Below are 15230 nucleotides of genomic sequence, written 5' to 3' on the forward strand. Positions count from 1 at the left end.
AACCTGCATGCCATCCTCACAGAACCAATATTCGAAACGTATCTGGCTATTTTCCAATTCATTACCAAAAACAAAATCAAACTTTGAACATAAAAATTAAAACATAAAACATAACAGCAACTAAAACAAAAATAACAATAGTACTCATCATAACACATCCCATTAAATAATACATTAGTACATCCCTGGCTAATCTGCACAGACAGGAAGCCAACAAACAAACAAACAAACAAAAAAAAATAGAATAAAAATTAAAAGTTTTCAATACCCCGTTTTCTAGAAAATAAAAAAAGTCTGAGAAAAAGTCATGAATAAAAATGATACATTTATACACCAAGTTTCGTGAAAAAATGAAAAATCTCATTAATATAATCGAATTTTAAGATAAAATTGGTTTTAGCTGAAAACTTATTATTAGCCCTAAAACAGTTTCAAACATGAGTTACTAATTGGAACGCTCTTCAAATCTTAGAACTATTCTCTTCTCTCTGTCAGACACACACATCATTAGCAGAAGAACCTTTTTTGCGAGTTCAGGGCACCTTAATACATTTATTTTAATTTTGAAAATTTGACATCTTTTGATGTCTTCTAAAATTTCCTTAAACTTTTTAATTTTGAGGGGCTCTAAGAAAGAAATTTAGTAATTTCTAATTTTGAGTTTACACCAGAAACTTAAATTTTGAGCATATACAAATATTGGTAGGCATTTTTACCTTTATGCGTACACTATATCCCAAAAACGAAATATAGAACGTTCAAATTTGGTGTTTAGTTTAGATGCTACCATGTGACCATACAACATCAGCTTTTAGACAAAATTTGTAAACGGTAATACAGTCACAGATCTTAGAAGAATTTGCCAGGTAAAATCCACTAGAAAGCACACCATTTTTAGCTGAAACCTCCGAATAAGCAGTGACAGCAGTTTGATTGCCGACTACTTTAATAACATCTTTTTTTTTTACATATATAAAGAACTGGATAAGGCAGAAAGATATTGTAATACTGATGGGGTGTTAAAGAAAAACAAAATTAGCAAACCGGTATTGGCAATTTTGCGAGTTTGATTTTGAGTATTTTTTTGTTTTACTTGTGATTTTTGTTTAATGAATTCAAACATTTCCCGAAAGTCTTGTTATTACGCAGTCTACATTCTTGCAGCTCCGCCTCTTTTAATTAAAAAAAATTTACCAGAAAACTATTTTGTTTATTGAAACGGGTTTCTAAGGGAGGTTCTAACAACTGCACAAAACGTAAACTACTGCAGTTATGAGAAAATCGTGTGTTTTCAGATCAGTTTTTGATGTTTTTTAATAAAACAAAACTATTAAAGAATTACTGAACACATAAACTCAAATTAAAACAAAAACAAAAAAATATTAAAAAACAACTGTTAACGGTACACATTTTACCTTGTAGAGAAAAACTTTTTAACGTAAAATCAACTAATGCAAAAAAAAAGAACAAAGATTTTATTTGTAAAACTACCAAGGGACAGGTATGGGTCAGCGATGTTAGAGAGCTGGTGGATGTGAAATATAGTATATATAGGACAAAAACCTTTTAGCGAGCGAATGGACACTGTGTATAGAGTAGCTTTCTGCTACAATAAAGGCCAGTTATTGACTTTGGAAGGGAATCCATGTTATCACCAAACTCTACAATGTCCATTTTATAATATTTTCTCAATATTTAGTTTTTACTTTATTAAATTATAAATTAGAGTTTATTTTTCATATTAGTTTACAGTAATTAAAAAAAAATTACTTAAAAGCGCAATACCTATAAATTGATCAAATAATGATCACAGGCAAGTGAAGTAGAGTTTTTAAATATTTACGGTTGTATAGAGAACGAGTGTGGCGAGAAGTAGGGGTTAATATCCTATACAAAAAAGTGTAGCACCATTCTCTTCAAAAAACTGATGCATCACCCTCTGAGAATGGACGGAAATCCTAAACCAGTCGGAAGGTTAAAAAATAAACTTGTTATAGCGATTAAAGTATTTGATATACAACTTTCCTAACCCACATATTATTCAAAAAGTCTTTAATCAAAAGTTAAGTTTTTTTTTCCTCTACCTGTATCTATTAAATTAGTTCTGAACAAAAATCTAGTGTAAATATCACACGACTTCTTCTTACCGTAGTTTTGGCAATACTTAATTTTTTAGAAACTTCTTTTCAATCCTAGGACATTGCCCTAATATAAGTTATATCCAAGATTAAATCATACTGACAGCAACTGCCAGCAAAGATTACAGAAAACTCGAAAAAAGCTGCTTCTTGTAGACTAACATTTTTCTAATATGGAACTTTGGTTAGACATTTAATATGTTAAATATTACGAGGCGTAAACGTTACCATATACTGTAACGGTCTACTCTGATCTTCTCCTCTCTCTTCAATGAAATCCGCTTGAATTAAGTTTGATGAACATCTTTAGTCAACTTGACTTTATAAATCATATAAAGTCGATTCTTTCATCCTCAGTGAGGGTTTCAACACTACAAATCTCCTGGGTTTTTTTTAAATAGGTGCCATACAACTTCCAACACGGTGGCTAATCTGTGATTGGTTTCACTAGATTTAATGCGGATCAAATTGTTCTCGATCTTCATTGAAGATTGTGATAGGTAACCAGTCCACAAAGGGCCTCTTCAGTTCTAGTCAAACAACTAATGGGTTGTTCACCGAAAAAGAGGATCTACCCCTCCCACATTTAACAAAAATGTATAAAAAAAAAGCCTCTGCGACTGAGGATTACCTTATTTAACTCAAAGATAATAAGAGAAAAAGTGAAAGTTCAGGTGTACCTGAAATTCTATTCTTCAGGGCATGTACATATATAGATAGATACACAAACAATCGCACAAATGAGTATGACTTGATATACTTTGAAATACCAGTAAACCTAATCCAATCCGGCGAAAAAATCCTTTAATTGATAGCCAAAATTTTTGCATCAACCCTAAGAAATGAAAAGAAAATTGATACCAATGAATAAATATTTAACTACTTACTCTATAAATAACTATTTTTCTTTTAAAAATGATTTATCATTGTTTATTTTCAAATAATTCTGTCATAAAACCCAAATTTTCCGAATAGTTTGGGAGTCAAAAAGTTATTCAATGAATTGTTGGAAATATTTATTATTTAAAGGTAGCAACTTATTAAAATTTGTTACTTACATAAAATTAAATGTAAAATCTCGAATGGTTTAAATTTCCCAAAATTTAGAACACTTTAAAAACTGATCATTAAAGCCTTATTAACGAAGCATCAGCGCGCAACAGTTCCTAATTCCTTATCTTAAATAGGGTAGGTTATTTACTATAAGGTAACAATATATTATTGAATAGCTCACTAAATATCATGGAACCATTGCTGCTATTACATCACCATTTCCATTGCAACAAACCGTAGAATGTGTGAATGTGTTTTATTTTTATCAATAAAATTATTAAAAATAAAGTATACTTACTAAGCTTTATAAATAACTTCAAAAATGGTTTAAAAATGTGTTATCTTTAAATTAAGTGTAGAATAGTCATAATATTTTATACAATTTTGTAAACTTATTGTACAAAAGCTGATCTGATGGAAGTTGTAATAACAGTCTTTTCGAGTTAATATGCAGTGAGTAGATTTTCTTCTTTCTAAAATGAAGAAAACTTGTAACATTCTATTACCATTTACAAAAATTTAACTTAATTTTAACTGGACGAGTTATAATTCTTCATTCTGTTCTCATTGCTTAGCCGAGCTACTTAACTAAGGAAACGAAGGACTTTTTTTCAAGTTTTTCAAGCCAAACTTAACCCACTAGTCGAAACTGTGCAATTCATTTGTCCGTAATTTTTCATCTATCTAGAGTTCTAAACTAGTAGAGGGTTCTGTTGTTGCCTTCTCACACCTCCCAATTATTGATAGATTAACAGTTTAGCACAAGCCTTGTGTCCTTAATTGGCGGTAGAATGTTCTTTATGTTGTGCAGATTAATTATCTGCGCGCACACACAAATTAACAAAAACACAACGTTGGAAATTGTGTATAAGTTAGAACTTAAAAATATGGGAAAATAAAATCTTGAGTGTTCTCATAAGATATTTTTAAATTTATCAACAATCTATCAGTTTTAACCTGTTCTTAAGTAGTTTTATGGAAAGGAAACAAAGGTAGGAATAAGTTACAAAAAAGAAGCAGTAGTTGTAAGAAGTAATGAATGAAGGTGAAGGCCGTTAGGAAATGCTAATGAAAAGTTGATTACAAGGTGCGAGCAGCCAGTGTGAAAGGCCCTGTAGAGCTAAAGGGTGGCCCCAATTTACATGTTTAGGCGCGTGGTGATTACAATTTAACTTAGGACATCTCTCAACCTCCATTCATCTTTCTGCGCTGATCCTAGTGACCCTTTTCATCACTTCCTTTCTCTTTTGTCTGGGCGAACCATGTTGTTTACCTGCATACAATATCAATATCGTTGCCCCACTTAAAACACATAGTAGAATAAAAGATATGCCCAAACTTTAATGTGGGTTATATGAGGCATTCACTGGACTTAGGCCCTTTTCACTGTTGATCGCATAGTCTTACCCGAGCCCAATCCAATGCCTAGTTGACATAGTTACGCCCTTTATTTGACGATATGCACAAAATCCCTTTGCCATCTCCTTCCAAGGTGTTGCTGCTTAAATACAGAAGTTTATTAATAGATTCCCTAATCTAAATGTACTAGTTAACTCTGATTAGATATTCTAAACCTCACCAGCACGTACATTATTAATATCTCTTGTCATTCAACTCAGTTATTAATTATTCAGAAAGCATATATCTCGTTAATACTGTATAACCGTTTAATGTTTTAATTCAAATAATCTCTATTTTGGTTTTGTAGTTATTTGTTTTGATAGTTGTTTATATATTAATTAGTAAAACCCTTGCTAACATTGTTGGCAAGAAAGTTTACACAAAAAGCAAAAGAAAAGAACAATGAATAAAAATTTTAAGTAGCATTATTAATAAAGTAAAAAATAAAAGTAATTATTATTTGTTACTCTTTTGGAAAAATACATTTGATTTGTGTTTTGGCAAATATATTAATACAGTTGTGATTCTAAATTAGAAAGGCAGCAGTAGCTGCTTAAATTTTATTCTGATTTGGAATCCAGTTCAACAAAACTAAGTGAGCTGCCTAGGTAAAGTTGTTTCAAAAAATGGCAAATAAAAAGTCAATAAATAACTTTTACTTTTCGCTACATCCTTTCCATCTGAATTGTTCCGACTGCTGACCACGTACGCATTAGGATTAATTTAACGACTATTGAAGAAGCCCTATGGATCTACGAAGAAGACAAGACTCAAAAAACAATTTTTACTTCTGTTCTTATACCCGCCAAATCCAGTCTTTTTAATAAAAAGACCTAAAAGAACTAAAACCCAATAACATTTGTTAATGTTCTCTTCTATGTGTGAGAAGATTCTAAACACTCTCTGCGATCATCCAAACCCACTGGTCCGCCAATTTGGTTTCTTTTTTGGTTATATATAATGGAGCTATCCTCGCAAATAGATAGGTCATTATTAATTAATCCTTTCTCATATTTCTTATTATTATTAATTTACAGATGTAAATGGCAAATAAATGAGAGTAAAAAATTATTAATATTAAACTTCGTTATTTAGTTATGTTTAGGCTCTAAATTCATAAGCTGCTCTTCCCGCAACACCCTCTCCTAAAATTTCAAAGACAGAACTCAAAACTAAAAGTTAGAAGGTTCTAGGGAACAAACTTTTCTGCTTCAACACCTGTGGTACAACACTTAATGTTCCCTCAAGCCAGGGCTATTTAGGAAAACATACTTTTTACTCCGAGGAGGCATCTCGTGAAAAAAACAAAAACCTATCCAGTGAAGTCTCCATTCATTAGCCAATGTTTTTTGGGATTTTCCCCAAATTTAAACACCTATTAGATATTCATTCGTTTAAGGAATCATAATAGATTAGTGCTTTATAAAATAGCATTAAGAGAAAGTGTGTGTTGAGTTTTCATAACATTTTGTGTAAATAACAATATCTTAGCAAATAGTTGTTCTTGTTAAATAAAGTTTATTTCAAAGGTTTGATGGTGCATGTAGGAAGGAACGTACGTGTTTTTATCCGTCTGATAATATTTCATATTTAATTAGGAAGTATTGAAGTAGGAAGAAGAGTAATCAGCCCAGCGAACTGAACTGAAGTAATTCTTTTCCAGCAATTGCACAATGCCTAGTTCCTTTACTTTTTCCTTCTTTTCCTTTAAGGTGAACGAAAGGAAATTGATTTTTTTACCTTTTCTTGCCTCTTGTAAGAGGAAGGAGTTAGAGAAAGCCCTTTCTTCCTTGGACAGATCAAATTTTGAAACTTAGTGTTTTGTAAGATAAACAAGCCCTTGTGTATTCGTTAAAGTTACCATAAATTATTGCATTTGAATCCTAAATGAATTATCATTAATAAATTTTGTATCTATTTTTTCTTTCTCCCTTGAAGGGAAACACAGACCTCGTGAAATCCCTTCGGAGGAATTCCAGTTATCTCAATTAGGTGTTTAATTATTTTAAAACTGTTTTAGACCCCTTAAATATTACAACTCCATCTCCGTTTATTATCTCCTTACAAAGTGTGCTGCAAGGCTTCCCCCATCGTTACAGCAAAAGCTATTCTGACTTGGAGGTATAATTTATGTTGAATATTCTGTATTATTTCATCTAAAAGAAGGGTGTGGTGATTTCGCCAGTTTTTTGTTTGTTTTTTATTATTATTTACAAAAAATTTTTCTTTTATGTTTTCTTAGCTTTTCACAGTACTCGTTCGTTAGATTTTCTAGCCACCCAAGATGTTCTCAAGACGTCCCAGTGAATTATGTTATCTATCAAATATACCTTAATATTTTTATTGATCATATCATAATATTAATGAATTTAAATTTGTTCAAAATCTGCGCCTTATGTTTGCTTTGCTCAAATTGGAACTGCTTCTTCCAAAATAAGTCCTTCCTGAAACGCTCTGCATTAGCTCTGGTTCACTATAAAGGGTTAACTCCAGATCTGGAATTCTGGAAGATCGAGGCACTAGTATAAGAAGTATAAGAATAATTTTTCTAGAAGAGGGGGGCCATTGTTTTAGCAATAAGTTTTGTATGAAACTAATGATTTATTTATTTATTTTAGGCGGTGAAGGAGCGTTCAAAAAGCTGAAAACAGAGAGTGTAGTATCACCTGGACCTCAACACGCAGGTCATACGCCAACCACCGCCTCTTGTCCGACACCCGCTCGACGGAGGCATAGAACCACGTTTACACAGGTAGTCATTTTTATCTTTTTGATAAACTCAAAGCTTTCCGTGCGGCATTATCAATTTTTTAAGAAGCAATCAACTTCCTGGAAAAGAAAAATATTTTCATTTTTTTTGAGGAAATGATATTGGATAGTTTCACAATTATTGGGCGTTAACCAGTGAGAATTGATTCTGCTGGGACTGTTTATTTGATAAATATTATTAACTGGTGGAGAAAGAGAGTGAAAAAGAAGCCGTTGGACCGTCTAATTCAGGAGTCCCCAAACTACGGCCCGCGGGCCACATGCGGCCCACTGAGGACATTTATTCGGCTCCCGCCGCACTTCCGGAAGGGGCATCTCTTTTATTGGTGGTCAGTGAGAGGAGCACTATAAGGGACGGTGGCGCAAAGCGCTGCGTCGTCCATGTACGGTACTACTTCCGATGACGCGGGATGCACGCGTCACGGCTCCGAAAACAGTGTGTAAAATAATAGCTGGAGTAGGAAGAAAGGCAAAGCACTATAACTAAACCGGACATTGACCATCTCATTAGCCAAAAGCAGGTCCATAATTCCCTCAGAAATATTGGGCAGTTTGTTGATTTAAATTTTCTTGTTCTTTATTTGAAATATTCTATTCGTTCCCGTTTTGTTTTTTTTTACTTTAAAATAGTTTGTTTACTGAAACTGGGCGAAAACGAAATTTTCAGAAATGGTTCCTCCATTTTTATTATGAATGAGGTTCATTCCATTCGACTTTTTATTTAGACGTGCTTTATAGAGGTAGAGACGCTGTGTATTTATTAAGTGAGGAGTTAGCCCTCTTTATCATCTCTAATACTATTATTAATAATAACTCTGTAATCGTGTAACGAGTACATAACAGTAAAAGTATTAACCTAAAAAAGAATATATTTAAACCTCCAACAGGTTGTTATTTATTAGCCAAGATAGTGTTCAGTCGTATTTTTTTTTCTTTTGCTAAATGTAGATAGATTTCTTAAGTTGTCAAATTTGAAAAGTAATACAGTTTACTGAAGATTTCATTCTGAATGCTACTAAGACCTCTACAGTTGCTCTAGGCTAGAATAAAGTAGCCTTAATGCCTGATTTCTCTTTACAAACATCTAATGTAAATGTTATATAAAAAAAATTGGAAATATTAATTTATTCACATATTACTCGCATTACATCGCTATAATATTTATATATATTTCAGGAGCAGTTAGCAGAATTAGAGGCCGCGTTTGCCAAATCGCATTACCCTGATATTTATTGTCGAGAAGAGTTAGCCAGAACTACTAAATTAAATGAAGCTAGAATACAGGTGAGCAGTCAATTTCCATTTAATTATAGCATTGTTTTGTTTTTTGTTTGATGATTTACATTTGTTTAATTTATTTTAGAAGTAGTAGTTATCGCCTATTTCTTCTGGCGGGGCTTAATGTCCAACTACCAATTAGGTGTTGTGGACGGGAATGGAAGCACAGACTTAACTGTTAATATTTTTTTAAACAAATAAAAAAATTGCTATACGCTGGATTCGAACGGAGAATCTCGTACTTACACATTCATGCTTCCTAACCGCTACAAAAATGTACCAACATCGACTCGTTGACAAAGATGTACTAATGGTATTTCTTTCGATTAGTTCTGTTGTGCATTTACAAAGTGTATCCTCTGAATCTCCCAAAACGGTCCTTAAAACATTTTACTAAACAAAATTAACACCAACTAAAATTAAGCCATTTAGTCAAAAATCAAAGTTGGATTTTTACTTTTATTTCGAGCGAATGTTGAGTAGTTTTCAGCCAACTAACAATAAACAATTTAATTAAATATAATTTAGAAAATCGTACAATATGAGATTAATTTTTTTTCTCTTTCTCACACTTAAAAAGGGGAAGTGGCGATCTTTCTTTTAGTTAGATATCCATGATTTGCCTTTATTCCAGTTAATTTTCAAATTTAATTTATTTAGAAGCAACTGGTTCTTGTTTATGTAGAAATCGAAAGTAAACAATTCTATTATTGTAAAAAAAATGTCGCATTCTGTACGGAAATTCCATTGCACTGCTATAAGTAAATCAAAAGAAAAAGGAAGTTTTAAATGTTTGATTTCCTGTTTTTCTTTTTTTTCTTTCAAATATCCGCTTATACCAATTGAAATAACTTGTACAGGGTATCCTCGTGAATATTTTACTGTGGCTTTTAGTAAGTCTTAAATAGAATCGTAAAAGAGTACAAAAAAAAAAAAATCGAGTAAAAAGAATTAGAAAAGAGGGAACTGCAGAGAAGGGAAAAAGGTTAAGGTCTGCAGAATGAAATGGACGTTGGACTGGTGGTAGAAGTGCCAGGAAGAGGGGATCAATTGATTGAGTTTCTCTGTTCAGTGACGGTCAGTTTCTTCGGTGATGCTGGTCCCCAAGTTGCCTCTCTGTACGGTTCTTATACAAAAGGAAGGCCTCTGGCCAATAGAGAGGATTGGCTAGGCTAGGAGGTGTTCAAGGGTTAGGGAGTGGTAAAAAAAAAAAACTCTGCCAACTACTAAATAAAACAGAAGATCGATTGCTTCCGGTCAGTAAAGGAAACTAGATTACTTCTTGGTTGGTCAAGAAGAACGAAGTAGACCGGAAGGTACAGTCGATGTTATAAAGTTAACAAAAAAAAACCAGACATCTCATACGTATGAATGGGGCAAACTCGTAAAAAAGAAAAATTTGACAAAATAACTGTACTTTCCTTGCTTCGTAAATGAGAATAATAATACACTTCCGACCACGTCATTCCTTTGAAGCATAGAATTTCTCCTCGCTTCATGCGACAGTCGTAACTAGGGAACGGATTCGTATGTATTTACATATTTTTTTCTAGGCAATTTACAGACGTTTTTCAACTAGAAGTATTCATACTGACACTTTTTAAGCCGTTTGAGTCTACTTTTATTTCACATATTTCCACATATTTGGATGTTATCGCATATTTATACATATTTGATTAAAATAAATAAATATTTCTACATATTTAATCAAAATATGTACATATTTTTCATTTTGGGCATATTTTCATAATTGGGAGGTGGTTGACAGGAACTGTGAACCACAGACTGTAGGGCTGTGAGTCACAGTGGGTACAATGGTTATTGTAATTTACATAGAATGCTGCTAAACAGTGACGGGCACTTGTTAGTTCTTTGAAGTTGTCTGACGTTGTCTGTTCTTTCAGCTCGTTCGTTGAAGTGTCCAATTCATTTCGTACGGTCACTTAGTGTATTCTTTTCTGACAATTGCGTATTTCTTGCACAAGCCATTACCCAACTTGAGTCCCAAAATGTTCAACTGACAGAAAACGTGTCCAACGTTAAAAAAAGTCATCGAAAAGGTGGAAGGGATACCTGGGAGTAAGGGAGATCTGATCAGATCAAAACTGGTAGAAGTACTGAGCAAGAACAAAGGGTGGGAGACCATCTGCCAGATTTCTGATATTATCAGTGGAACAGAAGTCACCTCAGAACATCGTGTACCCTTTACAACCAACGAGATAACTTCTTTCAGCAAGGCAGCTATAACATCTGTAGATGTTGAACGATCTTTTAGTCGTTACAAGTCCATCTTACACCCAGATCGTCGTCACTTTACGTTCCAACATTTGAAATTTCATGTGGTTGCAAACAATTTCGAAGAGTGAAGTTTTCAAAATTCCATTTTCATAAAAAACAAATGTCCATTTTACTTAAATATTCCAGAAAATATTTTAAGAAAATCACATATTTTCCACATAATTGACGAAAATAAATGCATATTTTAATTAAATATTTGGCATTTTTAAATACATAAAAATCCGTTGCTTAGTCGTAACAAATGGGACCATCATTGCCCTTAGAGGGATGCCCAAATAACTGCTCAAATTAAAAATAATAATAAATCAAGAAATTTTCTAAATAAATGTTTTAATCGGCATATACGTAATTATTTTCATTTATTTAATTAATAAAATGAAATTGGTTCACATTTAAAAAGGTTATACAAATAATTGGGCTTCTACAAGCAATGAGAATAATAATATTGTGAGTACACTCACATGACTCTCTCTTACCGGGGTAAACTCAAGGTTCTAAATCATTAATATTAAAAATCTATACGTAAAACCGTAGATTTCACTGAAATGATTGCAATACTTCGCTTACTTGAAGTAAGGGAATTTAAAAGTCTTTAATATCAGCAGATTGTTAAAAAAAAATAGAAAAATTGTTTTATATTTAAATGGAAAATAGAAATGATAAGTCATTAGTTTCAACGCTAGTTATTTGTACTCATTATTAACTGAAAAAAAAGAGTACAGACAAACAAAAAATTGAAGCTTAACTATTTTTGGTTTTAGTTTGTCAATAAAGTTTTAAGGTTGTCAAAGATTTTTTTTTTTTAAACAGTTTCATATCTGAGGAAGACTTGATTTTTTAAAGGCCAATAATGGAAACCCATTAGGTATCATCATCAATACAAGCACATCCTATATCTCTTCTGTTGTGTTATAGCAATTTTGTGATGAGATACGTCTCTCATCTGGTCCTCTCTACCTCTCCCTAGTTGGGATCCTATCTATCCGCACTCCTACTCTTTGGCCCAAAGAGAGATATTTGTAATTGAAATGTGGTCTGACTATGGTAATGACCGTCATGATAGCCGCCCTGGGGGCAACGGGCGGTGGCGTCGGGCGGCTGGTAGCCCTCTTTTAATAAACCGGCCAATGACAAGCTATACTAAACCCAGTTCATGAGCTGGAATGAGAGATGGGAGTATGAGCAAGTGAAGGGAAAGCCCTCGGGCTGCGCGCTGGGTTTAAGTTGTAGTATGAGGGTTTTGAAACCCACCACGCTGGAGGAGCATGAAGGACAAAGCGGTTGGTAGTGGAAAACCAGTTCTCTCTCTCTCTCTCTCTCGTTCTGGGTTCCCATCCTACAATGTCTACTATTCCATCTCTCTAACGTTCCACCCTGTTATCCACATTTCCCTTAGTAATTTGAAATATACCAAAAACCCAAACTCTCTTCTGCCTCCCCTAAACATTCTACAGCCGTCAGGGACCCACGCTCGGGACAGAGTTACACTACGTTTTCGTCTAGACAGACGCACGCACAACGCTTTTCTACAACGCTCACTCCAATGTGTGAGTGAGTAGAACGTTATATTTGCTAGAGCAACAGCAGCAGAGTGTGGTGTATAACAAAGCTGGCGATTGGTTGGTCTTGTATTTGACGTAGTGGGCGTGGCTTTATATTCGCCATGTTGCTCAGAGGAGGGGATGCACCATCAAATGTAGCCCTAACCACATTAGCTTATCTTCCCTTTCGCTCTGAATATCGCCCTTTCTCTTCTTTTTACCGTACTTCCCGCTTCCCTTCGCAACTAAACTCCCTATCTTTATTTCTCTTCTTCTTTAACACATAATATTGTCCCATTCTCTCACTTTACCCAACACACACACACACACACAAAATTCATGTACAAATCTTTCCTCGCTTTGTCGTCAGTCATTTCCCCTTCCATCAATCTCTCTCTGTACGTCATTCTGTTGTGCACTAGCGAATTGTTGTCTATCATCTCGTGTACATATACTAGACCCCTTTATTTGTCTACCCCAACAAACAAGGTTTCATCAAAATCATCTCTTCTGCAACCACGCCATCATCCCTGCAAATCATCATAAATGGCAAATATGGTTCATAAAATAATAGTTATTGAATAAAACTTTTCGTTTCTCTATTTGAAATTAATGTGTATTCAATGTAATTGAATTCTAAACACTCGTTCTAATGTCTCCAAATCCGAAAAACAGAATTAGCCAGTGCTGTTACTCTCTAGGTTGCAGGAGGCGAATAGATCGTGGAGCCAACGTCATTTTAAACTTCGCAGAGTGTTATCAAGATGGATAAAGGTTGAACGAATGGGTTCAGTTGCTTTGCAAAATTGTAATCATGATGGAGAGTACGATTGGATAGTTAGGTAGGTTTACAATTCTGCGGACTCTCAAGCGGATGTAGGAAGATTTGGCGGTGCCCCACAATTCTACTCCATAAAACCGTGTTGGTCGAAAGTATTGCTTTGTATTGTAAGAGTTCGTTGTGTATTGACAGAGTTGATTTAAATCCAAGGAATTGCTCAGAACTTGTGTGGAAGTAGGAGTAAGACTGTGGTGTAGCAGTGATGAATTTAATTTTCTATTTTTGACGCCGAGCTCAAGGTGTTCTTGAACAATGTTGTTGTGAGTCGTAAGTAGGATCAAGATAAGAAGATAAAATGGCGGTATCATCGGCGTAGTTGTGAATAGAGTTTGGGGATGGGTAGGGGATGTCCGCCGCAGTGTAGACTGTGTATGATGGGTCCCAGTATGCTGTCCTGAGACATGCCAGATTGCTCTCTCACTCATCATCCAAAAGTGCCCTTCTATCACTTTTACTGTAACAATGTTTTAGATTTAGGTGTTTCCAATTAGAACCCTCAGTTTAAAGAAACTCATTGCAGCGTTTTTTGACAGAAACCATTTAAAAAACTTAAAAATTCTATTAACTTCCACGGTAATTTTGGTAGTACAATTCTAACTAAAAGCTTACTGTTAAGTACCTTATAATCAAAGTTTTTTCTTCCTCTAGAATAAAGAGGAAGTGTAAAAATTATATATTTTTAAGGAAACTTTTTTTGTGTAGGAAGAGTTTAAAAGGGAAAATCATCTATCAAACAAAAACTTCAAGAATCCAGATTTTTTTGTTTTGTTTGACAATTTATTTATGACTGTAATGCTACTTAAGTAGGAAAGATTAATAAAGTTACTTGCAGAAAAGACGAGGATGAAATCCTAATTAAAACGAAATAAAAGTAAGATAGGTAGGTGGAGACAGAGATAGTTAATATAAATATTGTAAATGTGGTCCCAGTTTTGATTCCAGGGGGGTGTTGGCTGGACTGGGAAGCTCGAAGTACGAGGGATTCATTAAACTTTCATCTCCCCACTACCTCTTGCTGAGCCGTCACTGTTCACCGCGCTCTTTCTCTTCCTGCTATTTGTGGAAAAGGGTGTGAGGGGGGGGCGTTGTAGAGGGAACAAGACGGTAAGACGAACAGGAGAAGGTAAAGCTCTTAAAAGTGTTGCTCCAGACTTTAATGCTCCAATTAGGAGCAGCTACTACTAGAGTCTCGCAAGCCAAAAACCTTCACCACCTAAAGTTCTACATCTCTTCCCCTGTTCCTATTTCGTTCCAGACAACTTTCTCTACGTCTCAAGAAGACCCTTATCTTTTCACCATCTTAACCACCCCGTTCCCAGTCAGTATCTTCTCTTGTGTTCCTGCAGCACACCAAGAAAGCTTCATCTCTGGCCTTAACTTCTGAAAACTTAGAAGATACTTGTTTTTCTCTTTCTTCCTTCGTCACTTGTACTTCCGACTTTTCTAGCAAAAGAAAACTCTCATCCGTGTTTCCGTTCTTCTCTTTTCTTTCTTACTGGCTCAGTATCTTTTGCCTTTCTTTTTTTGTTTTTTATTTTTCAAATTAAATAAAGGACTCCTTGTTGGTTGTTATATCATTTTAATTAGACAGTTTATTATTTTATAAACAAAATACTTAACACCAGAGATTATATTTTTATTCTTACATTTTTATGGCTCCATCTTAAACATTTCCTTCAAACTCTGAATTTAATACTAACATTTCATCCTTTCTAAAACCGTACACAACACTGAAATGAGAACAGTCTACCAAATACTCTTAGAACTGCTCTTAATCGAAATTTTTCGGAAAAAATGTTTAAATAAAATTTATGGCTCTATTCATAACATATGTATCTTTATCTTTAAAGTGTGGGGGAGATAAAAGAAATCATAGCGGCCAAGTCCAAGAAAATACCAAAAAAGTGAAAA

General features: G+C 34.1%; 2 protein-coding genes across 7 annotated transcripts in view; one reads left to right on the plus strand and one right to left on the minus strand.

The window, feature by feature from the left end:
• Positions 1-3323, minus strand: part of LOC141453210 (multiple coagulation factor deficiency protein 2 homolog) — a 66943-nt gene extending 63620 nt beyond the window's left edge. For 4 of the 5 annotated variants that reach the window (XM_074126126.1, XM_074126130.1, XM_074126127.1 and 1 more), the window contains exon 1: positions 3197-3323. The gene's annotated coding sequence lies outside the window, so the exon portion shown is untranslated. The remainder of the gene's footprint in view (positions 1-3196) is intronic. The other variant, XM_074126129.1, reaches the window with a different exon arrangement.
• The window catches only part of LOC141453209 (homeobox protein unc-42), a 30392-nt gene that overhangs the window by 9432 nt on the left and 5730 nt on the right, over positions 1-15230 (plus strand). For both annotated transcript variants that reach the window (XM_074126124.1, XM_074126125.1), the window contains exons 2-3: positions 7211-7344; positions 8538-8645. In XM_074126124.1, coding sequence (XP_073982225.1) covers positions 7211-7344; positions 8538-8645 — 242 coding nt within the window. The remainder of the gene's footprint in view (positions 1-7210; positions 7345-8537; positions 8646-15230) is intronic.

Source organism: Rhodnius prolixus, unplaced genomic scaffold (assembly GCF_049639745.1).
Source record: "Rhodnius prolixus isolate KJV_2025 unplaced genomic scaffold, Rpr scaffold_3, whole genome shotgun sequence".
Lineage (NCBI taxonomy): Eukaryota > Metazoa > Arthropoda > Insecta > Hemiptera > Reduviidae > Rhodnius > Rhodnius prolixus.